At 45.1% G+C, this 15,143-nt stretch overlaps 1 protein-coding gene across 8 annotated transcripts in view; it reads right to left on the bottom strand.

The window, feature by feature from the left end:
- LOC125960221 (kinesin-like protein KIF21B) overlaps window positions 1-15,143 on the bottom strand; it is a 37,104-nt gene that overhangs the window by 3,153 nt on the left and 18,808 nt on the right. For 5 of the 8 annotated variants that reach the window (XM_049693491.1, XM_049693490.1, XM_049693489.1 and 2 more), the window contains 12 exons: window positions 10,541-10,679; window positions 8,607-8,690; window positions 8,287-8,523; window positions 7,740-8,208; window positions 7,443-7,645; window positions 5,400-7,363; window positions 4,286-4,810; window positions 2,764-2,907; window positions 1,440-1,578; window positions 1,073-1,362; window positions 349-990; window positions 1-56 (listed from right to left, as the gene is read on the bottom strand). The exon at window positions 1-56 is cut by the window's left edge. In XM_049693491.1, the coding sequence (XP_049549448.1) occupies window positions 1-56; window positions 349-990; window positions 1,073-1,362; window positions 1,440-1,578; window positions 2,764-2,907; window positions 4,286-4,810; window positions 5,400-7,363; window positions 7,443-7,645; window positions 7,740-8,208; window positions 8,287-8,523; window positions 8,607-8,690; window positions 10,541-10,679 (4,892 nt within the window). The remainder of the gene's footprint in view (window positions 57-348; window positions 991-1,072; window positions 1,363-1,439; window positions 1,579-2,763; window positions 2,908-4,285; window positions 4,811-5,399; window positions 7,364-7,442; window positions 7,646-7,739; window positions 8,209-8,286; window positions 8,524-8,606; window positions 8,691-10,540; window positions 10,680-15,143) is intronic. The other 3 variants (XM_049693495.1, XM_049693497.1, XM_049693496.1) reach the window with 3 other exon arrangements.

A 15,143-nucleotide genomic window follows, 5' to 3' on the forward strand; every position in this document is an offset into this window, starting at 1 on the left:
TGCCCAGGGAGTCCAAGTCGTTGGTAGCAAATCTCCAGATGCGCACTTCTCCCGAACTGGAATTTTACCATGCACACAACCGGGCATGTGTCGGAAGCGAAGGTGGAATAGAAGAAAAATGAAACCGGCACAAAAGAAATGCGATGTTATAGACAGACATAACGTAAGATAGACTACAATTCATCCACCAGGGCTACAACCAAACCACCATCGCTGGCTGAACATTTCATTCAACAATAACACTTAGTAGGAATAAGAAGGATACCGGTATAAGAACGAGCGAATCGGTGTGACGGAATGGGCATTGTATGGAACGGAATGGAAGCGCTATAGTGAAGTGATACTTACTTGGAAGCGGTAAACACGCGATTATCGCTGGTCACGATGTCGTTGATTGACTGTTCGGTTTTCATTTCGGCCAAACTCTCACAAGTTTTGATATTCCATAAGCGAATAACGCCACCACGACAGCTAGATAGCAAAATATCACCATAGATGGCCATCCCGGACACCCAGCCCTTGTGGGCGTTGTTGAGCGACTGCTTGAGCTCTCCGTTCCGCAGATCCCACCTTTTGATCCCGGAGTCGCGACTCCCGGAAAACAACTCCGCATCGACACCAATTGCATCGTTTGCGACGGCTAGCGCCTGCACTCCGTCGTAGTGCGGTGGTTCAAGGTGCAGGAGTGGCTGTACTACACCTCCGCTTGCATTCACCTCAAACACTTTCACATAGTGGTCTTTCGAACCGGTCGCCACCAAATCCGTACTGTTTGGACCTTCCCATGCAGTCAAACACATGACCGCTGCCTGATGTCCTCCTGATAGCCGACCAAGGCAGGCAAATTGACGCAGATCCCAGAAGCGAACCTTATCCGAGGCGGCTGTGTACAGTTTCCCAGATGCACCTATTGTAAGGGCTGTGATGGAGCATTCGCCTGGTACCAGATCGGACAGAGATGCACTGGCTGGCAGTGTTGTGCCGGAAGAGCTGTAAAACGATAGGAAAGCATAAATGGTTAGATGGCCATGTCTGTGAGTTGCGAACAATACCAATAGACACCGCGCCTTACCAGAGTGTAATGATAGGTCGAACGTTACTGTTGCGCAGATCCCACACTTTAACGAATGCACCCGACGCTGAGAACAGCAGATTATTCGTCTGATCATATTCGACCGCCGCAACCGGCCCAAGGTGACCGGTTAAACAGTGAGGAGTCGAACTGGAACGTAAATCCCATACCTTCACAGTACGATCGGCTGCCGCCGTGAAAAGTGTATCGTTGCACACCTTTATCGACAGCACCGAGTTGGTATGTCCTTCAACCACATGAGTACATATGAGGGGTAGGCCAGCTCTACTCTGTTGGACGAAAGGAAAGCGATAAATTAAATCAGCACACCAGCTTCATGTTCACGCTCTTCATGCACCACGCTTACCTTTCCATTGAGCTCCTTGATATTTCCACCTGGGAGAGGATCCTGAGTGCCAGCGCCAAGCCGCGAAAAGACATCACCATTGTCCTCGCGAGATATGCCACGCCGGTACACTGGCGGTGATGTTGGCACCTCGTCCTCGCTGCTCGTTTAAGGTTACGGTTAGCGGCGTGGCAGTATGTTTGTGTGCGTTTTTGCGTTGTTTAAGGTGTGCGATCAAATTGTTGTAGTAATCAGTAGTAATGGTAATAGCAGCAACAACAGCAACAGCAACAAAAGGAGTAGTAGTCGCGATGATTGCAATTAATGCAGGTTAAATGAGAGAGCGTTTGACGATAACACAGTTAACAGGCGGCACACGCGCACACACGAACAACAAGGACAACAATGCGACACATAATATCGTTCGATTTAGGTGGCATATCCAGTCAAGCGTCCAGTTTGAGGCCACCCAATGATGAAGCGCCCAGTCCATGCCACGTCGGTCAGCCAGCCAAGGGGTTTAGTGATTTGTTAAGGCGAGGTTGATGAGAGCACGAATTGAAACCGGAAAAAGAAGGAATTAAGCGTGAATTATAGCACAAGTGAATGAAAAAAGATGTCACAATGCTAGCTCCTTGCACATGGTAAATAGCTATTGATATGATACGTAATATTAAGTCTCACTTATTGATCTCTTCGCTTATTGATCACTAAATTATGTAAGATTATACTGCTTATTCGTTTTATCTTCTTTTGTTTGGTTTTGGTTAAATAAGGTATGGAGAAGATAAACGTTTTGTGCAGTTAATTAGTCAATAAAAAGGCAACCTTAAAGCAACTGACTGACGGATATATGAAACGAAAAGTTCCGTTTCTTACAAGCCGTACAGGGTTACGTACAATGTTTTGTTGCAAATTTTAACATCAAACTATCTATCCACAGTTTTTTCCCTTTATATACGGTCAAGTAGCACAAATAAGTATTGCGTTCGTTATTTGCTTGACCTTTTTTTAACACATTTGCACCGGATTCAAGATTAACTTATTCAATTATTATTTCTATTATTTATCCATCTTATGAATCCTACAGTGATCCGGTTATTGTGTCCCTAGTAATTATACATTCACGCGGTTCGATCACCGCTTGCCATAGTAGTACACTGCCGCGCTCTTGAACTGCTGATCGCTTATTAATCCGCTGAAATGGGCAACGATTGAATTTGTGAAGTAGCCGGAGAGCAGAAGTTCATTCAAACAACCAAGTAACACGTTGCTTATTCTCCTTGCCCTTGTGTCAAGGGTTTTTTTTTAATAAAAAAAACTCTTAAAGACAACTAATACTTACATGCCCGGTGATACCTTGCTAGGGAACGTCCGACGGCTTATACGAGGCGAAGAGGGGGCACCGCTCGTATCGAACGATTTTCTCGCAAGGAGTGGCGACGCCGTACTGTTCTGTCGTGATATGCTCTGGTGTGGTTGAAGACCTCTGGAAAGTGATTTGAGTTTCGTTGTTATATTGTTTATGATTTATGATGGTGATGTGTGGCTGAGGGCGAGTGTGTGGTTGCGAGCATGAGTGTGATTTCACTAATCGTAATAGTAGAAATGACTATAGGTTAAACCGGCATCAGGCGGTCTACTATGCAGTATTCTGGAGTGTAACAATATGATCGAAAAACTAAATAAATCAAAGTTACACAGATAAGGCATAGAGCACGGGTACTCGACACCATAAAATTATTTTATTTTACTAAAGAATGCCACCATTTGATATGGACGCAAAATATAGTTCCGCAAAATATGGTATACAATTAGTCCAATATTGAGGTTTACATCTATCACAACCTTGAATGTGGCCCATTAGCTAGAGACAATTTTCTGTAAAGAAACAATAGGAACATTACGAAAACCACCACAAAATTCTTTGCAGAACATTATTCCTAGAGCATTACAAATCGAACACCACGCACTTCCGTTAGCTGGGGCAAAACCAGTTCCAAAAGCCAAACGAAGATAATGCCAACGGGCAAACCAGCAAACCAATTAAATTATGCAGTAACAGCAGCCAAAAATGAAACTAATTTTGCTCAATTTTGCTTGCAAATTAATGATCGTGAAACCTTTTGTTGTAATTCGCAGACACCCGACATTCGCAGAGACAACGTCGAACATCCGCGGAACCGAACATTGACATTCGAACTCTCACTAGCGCGGTGTAGGTGGGGCGACCTCTATCGGAACGATGGCCATAGATGGAAGCAACTGTTCGCCAACGGCAGCCAAACTGGCTTCTACCAGCCGCTTAAAGTCAAGAAAGGGCTGTATCGGTAAGAGACGATACATCAGATCGACGGTGGCCAACAGACGGAGCATAAGTTTTCTAAAATGAGGAAAACGAAACGTAGTAGCGACGCTAATTGGGTGAGATATCCACACGTAAGCGGGTTGCGAACCAGGCCTTTGCCAATAGGAAAATTCATGCTGTTTAAATTCCACACTCCAAACAGATCATATTAGGTCTTTGCAGAATATTTTTCATTCAAACTGGAAAAAGGCATTCTAGTATGAATGATTAACTCCGTGGCTTATACGTCCATTCACAACCGTTAATACTCATAGCAGAGGCATTGGACAGGAATGCACATTCAATTTACGCAACATAATATTGCTGTAGTTAGTGTTTTCATGTCCTTGAAGCATATTATAGGGTCACCCTCGATTAGCTTATGTATTACATAACACACTGCACTCTAGACACTCTAGAAGGAATCGTTATTGTTCAGAAACCGTGGTCAAAAAAATTAGAAAAAAAAACATCTCCAGAAACAAATCAAAAACGTCCCACCAAATGTGATGCTACTTACTTCAGGGAACCGGGTGCACTGGGAACGCGTGAAAGCGGAACGAAGGTGCGAGTGGGTAATGATGGCGGTGCGGTCGGTAGGCCGGCATTAGCGGCCGCAGCTGCATCCGTAGCACCACCCAGCACAGTGTACGAGCGAGACATAATGTCGTGGTGATGCTGTTGTTGCCGTTCCTGTAGGGAGGGGTGCTTCGTGTCATCGTCATCTCCGGAATCCTCGAGATAAATACAAATACCCACTTTCTCAAGCTTACTGCCGTCACCGCCGCCCTGGGCTACGTCGGCACCATTAGCCGGCTGACTGCTGGGGGTGCTGTTGGTATAGGTAGAGGAGGAACCACGGTAGGTTACCGGTGGGTCCGATATTCCACTACCTCCACCACTAACAACACTGTTACCGTTACCAGCAGGACCGACGTACCCAGAGCTGCTGCCGTACAGCAAATCCTGAATGGTAGCCACCGAAGGCACCACGGCGGGATTTCGTCTTTGTTTCGAGGAATTCCTGTAGGTGACAAATGTATCGCTAATTTTCAGTCAATCCCATTACACGCGCATCAAGCGGACAAGGATAGAAAAGAAGCATAGCATTACACAGCGAAGCATCGAAGAAGCCAACATAGGAAAATAAGGGAAACGAAGATAAGAAAATTAGAAAACAGAAACCGATAAAACATATCTATATATATATAAGAAAGAATAGCAACTAATTTGATATTGCCAAAATATGAACAAAAGAATTAAAGCAACAGCAATTTAAGTGAATAATAGAGGCAAAACAATTTCAAAACACAAAACAAAAAAGGATAACTTTTTTGTTTTTGGATTATATATATTCCCAATTTACCCCAGCTTGACTCGTATGAAGAACCGTACTACTAAAGAATGCTACATAAATCAAACAAATTGAAGGTCTAATCAGGCAAAAAGTTAATGAATCACCGTACAGTTAATTCCAAAGCTAGATACATCCATTCTAAACCCTAAGAAATGATTAGGCCAACGAATACAATGATAACTAATCGTGTTCATGATTATCGATGATACAGATCGTCCATGACAAATGATTCCATTTCTCGTGTACGCCGTTTACACTATATCATTCATATACTCACAGCTCGGTGTTACTTGCACTCGGAGATGGACTTCTTGTGGTAGAGTCAATCACATGCGTTCGTTGCTGTGAGGAGGACGGTTGTTGAATATCAGGCACTTGTGCAGTGACACCGTTCGAATTGGAGGACTGTGCATAGGAATTGGCAGACTGAGCTGAACTGAAGCTTGCGTCGGAAGTAGCAGCAGCCGGCGCCCGCTCGAGGATGTATTGCAAGAGCTGCTCCTGTACGCTGCTATCCTGTTGCAGTTCATTCAATAGTGCTTCTCGTTCGCGCAGTCGCGCCTGATTGAGACCCGCTTCGCAAACGTGACCGATCGTTGTCTGGCACAGCCGTTGCAACAAGAACTTGGCTTCCTCCACGGAGGCAATATTGTTCGTTATATTTTGCAGCATTTCCTGCTCCGATGATACGTCCTTGTTTTCTTCCATTTGGATGATCGAGTTATGCAGATTGCCAATCGTATCATGGAAGTAATTTAAGTTGGCTATGATCGTATCTTCCTCCGAAATAAGATCATGTAACGAAGACTCCGCTCCGTCCTTCTTGCGCTGTCGGAGATTCATCAGATCCCGGCTCAACATATTGCGCTCCTGAATGACTCGATCTAACTCTAGCTCCAGCTCAACGACCGTCTGTCGACTGCGTGCAGCCCGCATAATGGTTCGCTGTAGCGCTTCCCACTTCACCTTTATGCTCTTACTGCTCTGCATGCCAGCCGCACGCTGTGGATTCACCCTGCCAGCCGCTTTCAAGCTCAGTTGACCACGCTGTGTACGCCGCAGATTCGTCACTTCCTCGGTCTTACGCTTTAGCACCTGATCCCGGGCAAGACCCTGAGCCTGCAGAGACTTTACTTCACCCGCCAGTTTCATGCTTTCCTTGCGCAGTTTCGCGATTTCACGCGTCTTGCGACTCTCCATCTCCTTGTGCCGGTGGTTTTCCTCCGTCATCTTACGCTGTAGCCGGTTTCGGACCTGCTTTAGCTCCTCTAGCTCACTGCGTAACGTTTTCAGCCGTGCTTCCTGTGCCTGCATTTCACGCTGCTTACGAACATGTTCCCGTTGTGCCGACTGTAGCTTCTTTAGCTCACGTTGCATCTCAGAAAGCTTTCTTTCGAAATCCTCCTTCACGCGCTTTACCGCAGCATCATTATTCGGACCGTTGCCACCCTTGATATTATTGGAGGCTGCAAGACCTCCTCCGGTCATGTTCGCTAGTATCTGATCTCGTTCCCGCTGGGTGTTTGTTATTTTGGCATTTAGAACGTTCAACTTCTCCTCGTACTGCTGGCGCATTGTTTGCAATCGCTGTTGCGAGAGTTCCAACTGTTCGATCAGCTTCGACTTGAGCGCAATGTCCGAGTTAACTTCGAGCATTTCAGCTCGCAACTCCTCTGCTTTATCATCCGACTCCGTATCTGAGTTACTGTCCGATTCCTGCTCCAAGCTGCCCTCATTTTCTAGACCCGGTAGCGAGCGCGACATCAATACCTCTCGTTCCTTTTCCAGTTCACGCTTCGCCAGATTAATTACCGTTTCCGTTTCCTCCTCCAGGAAGGGGAAATTGGACCTCAGCTTCGACTGGGACGTTTGCGCCTTTTTCAGTTGCTGGCACATTTGCTGCGATTCGATTAGTTTGGCGTTCAATTTTTCAATCTCCAAAATGTATGCGGCTACCATCTCCTGCATTGGAGAGTCGCCACCACTCGAGGTCATGTTAGAGCTTTCCTCCTTTTTACTACTTTGAGTCATATTACCATCCTCCGTCACAGAGGACGACACGTAAGGCAAGGGCCTAAGCTGTGCTTTCAAGCTAGCGTTTCGTTCTGTCAGCGCGTCTATCGTGTCCTGCATCGCTTTAACACGCTGCTGCAGCCGTTTATTGTCTTGCAAGAGTATTTCGTTCTCCAGCGATACATCCGACACTGCCGTGTTCCCTTCGTCATCTATACTTCGTTTACCCTGGAAAGAATGACAATATAAGTTCAACTGTAACTGCTGTAACCAATTATCCCAAATCTCTACGACAACAAAAGCTCACCTGTTTATATTCCAACATTTCCAGCTGTAAACTGGCAATCTCGCGGCGTAACTGCGAGATAATGCGCGAGCTTTGATCCTGATTAACCTGTACCTTGTTCTTAATGTTACGCGCCCGATTAGCGTACTTTAAGGTATTAAGTGTCTCCATAAAATCACGATCACTCGGCGATACACAAGCAATCATGATCGTTTGACTGTTTCCTGTAGCATGTACAAATGAAAAGAAAAAAAAACAGCTTGAAATCGAGTATCGGATGATTTAAAATAGTGCACAATGCATAAAACAGTGCGGTACCTCCGAGCGAATCTTGCAGCAGTCGCGTCAGCTTCGAGTCCCGGTAGGGTACATGAGACACTTTCTTCGTCTTGTCACCCAGCGCCGATATGACATTACCCAATGCCAGCAGGCCGCAGTTGATTGAGATTCCTTCACGGGCTCGCTCACCCGTAGCTCCAGTACGCTTCAGTCGCTCCGAACCGGCCAGATCGACGAAATGAAACTTGGATGTAAGCGTTTCCGTGTCGCCTTCGATGTTGTCGCACTGTTCTGGTGAGAGGACGCGCTGTCGGCGGATAAGTATTGTAAACAGTGCATGGCTGCGGGATGATTGTTCGTTCATCTGCGTCGAGGCAGTGGTACGGGCGAGGGCACCCTGCTGTAGACAGTTCAACGCTTCCTGTGGTCCCGTCAGTGGTTTTTTCGTCGCACCGGCCACTGCAATACCACCACTGGCATCTTCGAAAATTTTAAACACACGGCCACCCTGCGCGAAGCGGATAAACGGTTATTCTTAGAGCAGCTCCGAAGGACCCCGGTGGTCCATCCAGACGAAACTACGTACCTTATTGTAAGGATTGAGCAGATCGATGATTTCCTCATTGTACAGCTCCATGAACTGGGCCTCCACGGTGAACGTTACCGGACCCAGATAGGTACCGTCTTCGTCGTATGGGTTCTGTTGTAGCTGGGTGATACCCTCGAACAGATGCCGTACTGCGCGGGGGATTATGCCCTCCTGGATCTCCGGTATCGCTCGATCGAACCCCGTTCCCATCGTGTATGTTTTCCCTGAGCCAGTCTAATTGAGTTTAACACAGATTGTCAGTATACAGGTTCAAAGGTTAACATCTAATGATCAACTTCTGGATCCATTGGTCTCACCTGTCCGTACGCCAGCACTGTTGCATTGTAGCCTTTCAGGGCACCATCCACCAATTTTTCAATACAACTGTTGTAAATGGAAACCTGGAAAAGGAAAACAATAAATATATCTTTACGCCAGCATAGGGAAGACAGTGAAGACAGTGAACTGAATCTGTATTCAAATAATCTTAGTCGAATAAGCATGATACTAGCGAACAATTGTAACCCTTCAAGAAGTACTGCATTCATCTTATTTCAAAATACTTGCGAGGTCATTGGTTTTGAATGCAAAATACACCACGTGTAGCTTAAACTTATGAAATAGCTACCTAGAGGTGACAGTTGCAAAATGGTAGCAATATAATCATTTTGCATATCCATTTGTATATTACGACAGCAAAACATGTCATTACACTGCTATTTCTCGCTCTTTTCATAAATTCCATGTAGAGGGAAAGGGCCATAAACCGTCTTGTGTTATTCAAGTAACAATTTTGGTAATGCGACTTCCTCCAAACCATCTTCTACAGGAGTATAAACAAAACGGTGTTGTCGGCCACAGCCACAACAAAAAAGCCATCACGCCGTGAGATGCAAGCTGTGGTACAGCTCCGTCGTCATGTTTTTGTAAAGTAGAATGGAATGGAATCAGTTTCATACGAAGCCGAGAGGAGCCATCCCACCACGCTACCACAGGATGTGCCCTCACGCCAGGAACATCCGTAAGGTTGTACGTTGGTACGAAAGGAAAGAAGTGAAAACAGTAAACTACCAGTACACAAGCAACGCAGCATCACCATACCGCTGTAGCCGATAGTGTCATGGAAGTCAGAAGCCAACAAACTATTGTTATTGGAGCGAGCGCACTCACATGCAATCACTACTTCGCTTGATGGATCCGTTTGGTCGTGGAAGTATACTGAGTAAAAACGATGAGGGCATCTTAAAGGAAACACATCCATCACTTGGCAGTGTAAGTGAAGCCAATCGCAAAGTGACGGTCTACGTAACAGCGGAGACTGCTGCTTAAAGGTTGCCATCAATCCCAGGCCAAAGAGGCTCACAATCTCGTGGCAAGCTATCGACGCGCTAAACGTGACTTAAATAGCGTGTCTCAAGGCTCGTGAGAATAGGACAGTTGCGACTAGAGAACAATATGTGTCGCGGCAGTACAATGGCCCTCGTACAAACACTTTTTACGCTTTTGAAGATGTTTCGTAGCTCCTAAGTATCGTGTACACCAAAAAAAGAAGCGTTGTAAGAAACGCCACGCTGTCTGAAAAACGAATACCTATTCAAAAGAAGGCAAATTGATGGAGACATAAAAGTGCATGTGGTCCGCTATGTTCCAACATTGATTATTTATACAACCTAGAATACTTCAGCTAATATCTTTTCTACATTTTGCAGCAAAATACAAATTGACAACATTACTTTAAAGAATTAATTAAAAATTCTCTGTGCTTAGCCTTTTGTTAAAAATCTTCCAGCACCAGGCTAATCGTAGACAATTATTTTACAAATGTTTCCCTGCTTTGAACCACTTATCCCTTTGCTTTGACCAAATCCAACAAATCTGAAAAAAATATTATTTCATTGAAAAATCATCATACTCAATGCAATGATACACCAGATATGCAATACGTTAGCAACACACTACTGCCGCCTTATCGCTGTGAACACACTGCTTTCAACAGATTTCGTCACAGTGTGTGACTCCGGCATGATAGCAATGGCTAGATAACAAACATACTACAAAACACAATCGATAACCGATTAGTGTGGACAACGTCGAACACGGACAACTCATCGCCGTACATTCAACGGCTTAAAACTGAATGCACCTACAGCTGATTCACGCTAGCTTTGGGCGAAGCGATGGATGTACGTAGTGCGTGTTACTAGCAAATGTGACTACCAGCAGCCGGTATGTTGCGATCGATCACACTCACCTGTGTTGTGCTCATATCGAACACATAGTCGAAGGTGAAGGCCTTATCGGACCCAAGGAAAACCTGCGGCTCGCCGGGTGTGACCTGCGTGCACACCCGGCACATATCGATTAGCTCACGCGGTATCTGTGGACGAATTCTGGAAAGATATCGAAGAGAGGAAAAAATACAAAATTAGTACCAAAAACCGATTCTGGATCTGGTTGTGCTGTTTGTTCGCGCGTTCAATACGACGATCGTAAAGCAATGTTAGGGTTGGCTGGAGCACCAATTGAACGGTTCATTTGCAATCGTTGCGAACCGCTCTCCCTCTGCCTGCTGATCCGCCAGAAAAGAAGTTGTGAAAGTACCACTGCTTTTCCTTCTCCGTAACTAACGGTAATCGATGGTGGAATTGGAAAGAGGCCCGGTGCACGCCATCCACTAACGGCTAGCCACGCGAGCTTCGAACAATCACAGCGCACAGTTTCCCGCGTCTGAAATGGAAGCTGACGGAGCAATTTTTCCGCATTCGAATGCAAATTAATTGAATTAGCGAGCATCGTTCGCCAAGTAGTTTCCCCGCGGAACATAAGGTAAACCCAAGTAATGCTGCCCATTCGCTGCTTCACCCTAAGGGTATAGCTTTCATAAAAAGAGTTGACACCACAAGACACATAAAGGGAAACGAGTTTCTACAACATAATACTGCAGTCGGAAAAATGGGATGGCCAATAAAGAACTTTTGCAGTACCCTAGCGTCCACGACATGCGGAAATGGTCAACATCAGTGGCACACAGCAACACGCGACTACCAACTGAACACCCAATTGTAGTGCCTCAAAGGTCACGTACCATTGCATTTGCATAAGGCTATCGAAATGTTGCCTCCGCGGACAGAATGTTGTAAATAATGCAATGAACTGGCGCTCGAGCTTCAAGGAAACGCAAACCGGGCGCACTTACCGCCAACGTGCCGCTGCAGATTAGGCAGTACAGGAAGATAGAGAATACGATGCAAACGGATAGGAAAAGACTGTCGAAGAACGCCGACACGTTCGTCGACACGTTTGCCCCCGACAACTTCACAACCCGCGGTACGGTTGTTTAGATTGGACCTTGGCATATCGACAGGTGAGCATGATTGATGCTCGAAATCGAATGTTGCGTGAGATAGTTGTGATCGTACCTTAATGGAGTGCAAGGCAGACAGTGGATCTTCAATTAATAGAAATGAAGCACGGACATGATTGATTCAGTGTACAAATGAATGATTAAACTGTTTATTTTTCATCAGACAACGGCGCACAAACGAATGTTGGTTAAACGTGTTTTAACAACTTTTCTAACATGAGTTTTTTAGGCATTGTTTTCAGACGCATTGAGTCCCGTAGGGCTCGTGCATGATAATACGTTAGTATAAGAAGCCTTGTATCAGATTTCCTGATTCATTCGAAACTAAAACGACGTAACCAGATAATGCTTTGCCGAATTCGGATGAATCCGAAACCACAACGATAATCTCTGACTATAGAGCGAGACATGACGCGTGTCAGAGGCACAATTTCACCGTGGCATTCCGCATTCTGGTAAAAAATAAACCACCAAGTACATCTAACGTATCCAATGACTGCGGTCAAACTCATCTTAGCGTGACAGGCCCAGCTTTAAGAACGGCAAAAAAGCTAACTCAACTAAGCGCCCGCAACGACACACGACAGACACAGTTGTTACAACTCGGATACAATAACTATCCCTTTAATGCATTAAATATGTAAATATGTCTCAAAAGGGGAGCTCCCAATCTATAGAGCATCAACGTAGAATACGAAAAGGAAGTCCGTCCCTGTCTTTGTCTGCACTGAAAACAATAACCGGGGAGCACCATTTTCTGTATGCCATACGAGGTTTCACTGAAAGGGTTTCCAGTTTTGCCATACATATAGCGACCGAGCATGCAAAGCGATGTCTCATTCCAAACCAGGGACATCTTACCATTTTTGGTGATTTCCGGGGAGGAAGACAGCTTCAGATCAAACTACAAACCAACACTTATAAGAATGATACTTAAAAACGTGCGTACCAATCATTATCAGCTTGATGGTCAATGTACTGTTTTAACAAGTACTGATATTCACATGACAATTAATTAATCTGATTAAGACATATTAGGATGGCTATTATGGTATTTCAAGAAAAAGTATTCTCATCTTTTAACCACATTGCTGGCAAAACAGAAACAAACATAACAAGGCCAATAAATGTACAACAGTTGTAAAACGGAGATATCAATCAGGTTATTAGTTTGCTAATGGGAACTGCTAAGCTATTTCCTAAATTAATAGCTCAACAAAAAAAACGGATTAAAGTGTGAAGTTATAAGTAATATGACCATTCTCTTTTACAACCTACTGTGAGAGCGTTGCATCGAAACTGAAATGGTGCGCCGTTTCATATGCCTTGCCTGGTATCTCACACGTATTCGTCAAGCCACTATCCGGGGTGACTGTCATCGTGGGAGAACCAAGAATTGCGGAACTTTCCACTTGTATGAAACGTGCATCGTGGTAATAGTGTATTCGAACATCGGACACTTGCCCAGGCGTACGAGCACATTAGGTATGCATCATGCTGACATTAATAACCTGGCAGGAGTTTGTCTAGACTGGCCGGATCGTGACATTTTGTTTAAATCGTGCCGCACAGCCGTAACCATGGTGGTGACTCGCGGTCTGATGTGACAAATTGGCTTCGTGTTTGAGAATTCCAGATATTTTGGACCTTCCTTAACACCAATATCGTCCACCATCATCTTTCCGTGGAAGACGCTTCCGTTATGAATCGAAATGAAAATCAATGCCAATCACAATCGATTACTCATTCAATGGCTCATTCGCGACCATTTCACCAACCAATTATTATCAATAACCTTACCTACCCGCCATCTGATTCATGGAGACATCTCTAGATAAAAGGCTGTCTAAGTCAAAAATAATTAGTGCATGAATATTGAGCTCATCTTTTCAAGAAAATTGTGCATCAACCATTGCAAACAGTTTTAAATGTATTTCACTTTCCCGAAATCATACTTTTACAAGGTTGCTTACGGTTCATAATGTGATAATTTATCCCGCCTTTCACATTGTACGATCGAATCAGATGAATTCAACCATTCCGTCAAGGTAGGGGGTGCAGGTTGATGATCCGAATCCAATCCACTCCAAACTCCATTTGAATATTTGCCTTCCTCGTATTGATGCATTAGCGCACTTCGCCTACACTAATTGCATTCTTTAGCATCTGTCGTAATTGGATTTTCTTGTTGTTGTTTTAGTTTTACGTCACTTCGACCCATTAACGACTAGTTGTTACTTCACCAGCACTACCAACAGCTGACACTGAACAGGTGAATTTCTCACCGATCATTTGTATCAATGTCAGTCCAGAGGCGCACCCCAGCGTTGCTCATCAATTCCATGCACGTTCTGCCTGTCGCAACTGGTCCACTACTGTAACTTTGCATTATACTGCGCATTCACCGTCCTCCGCCTTACAACCCAAACATTAAGTAATCGATACAGCGCCACCCGACATGCCGGACAAGCACAGTGTCAAGGTTGGATGGTTGTCCTTGGAATGAGGTGGCAAAATTAAACAAACAAAAAGAAGATTAAACGATCAATGGATTGCACTTCGGCTTGACGCATCTAAACATGACATTACACGGTTTTTATTCATCCACAATCAGTCGCATCATTCACCGCACGATCACTTACACATTTTTCAATGGTAACAGTACAGCAACTTCAGGCCCGTTTCCGCCTTTTACCAGCGCATTCATTAGTCCCAAAAAAGCAATGGAAAGTGTGGGCCCTTATCCCACGAAGCTGATTGGATGGTAGAGTGTGTCGAACATGGAAATTTGTGCCTCAATGAATTATGCATTGGCGTCAGGCACGCATCACGTTCGGGTTGGCTGGCTGGCTGGCTGACTGCAGGCTCATCACAAATGCGAGCCGTGAGTTCGCAGGTGGTGGCAAGAACCGATCTTTTCCAAATTATTTTCTTACATCGACTTATTGCATCCCACGGTGCAACTTGCAGAAGAATGGTCTGAGATAGGAGAGTAGGGTCCCCTGTTTTATAGCAGTTCCTGGTGAAAGGTAACGGGTAAAGGAGTTTCATGATCATAATTCGTGATCCACGCTGTGTCAGAGCTGCGCTTGCGGGCACGTGGCTGCTGCGCACAATTCGGCTCGGTAAGGGATTGGAGCGCGATTGTCGTGATGCGCACCACACGAGAATTGGGCCTTGGGATTCTCCCTGGGCAATTGTACGTACAACATAATTTAATCGCTCCCGTGGTTTCATTTTCCACGATCCGCGGCTTTTGTTCAACAGTTGGATCCCGCCACCGGGTAACCGTTGAGGGGTGTGTCAAGCCACTAATAGTGCGCTTCTCACCGCGAGCTGTCTTATGATGACCGGGTGTCGTTGACCTTTTCCAGTGAACGGAACGGTATCTGTGAGCTTCATTCGTGCCAATGGCCCATTCGTACCGCGATATGATTGTGTTGAGAATTATGTTAAACCCACATGGGAGGAAAATAAGGCGAAAAGAGCC

This window comes from Anopheles darlingi, chromosome 2 (assembly GCF_943734745.1).
Source record: "Anopheles darlingi chromosome 2, idAnoDarlMG_H_01, whole genome shotgun sequence".
Classification (NCBI taxonomy): Eukaryota; Metazoa; Arthropoda; class Insecta; order Diptera; family Culicidae; genus Anopheles; species Anopheles darlingi.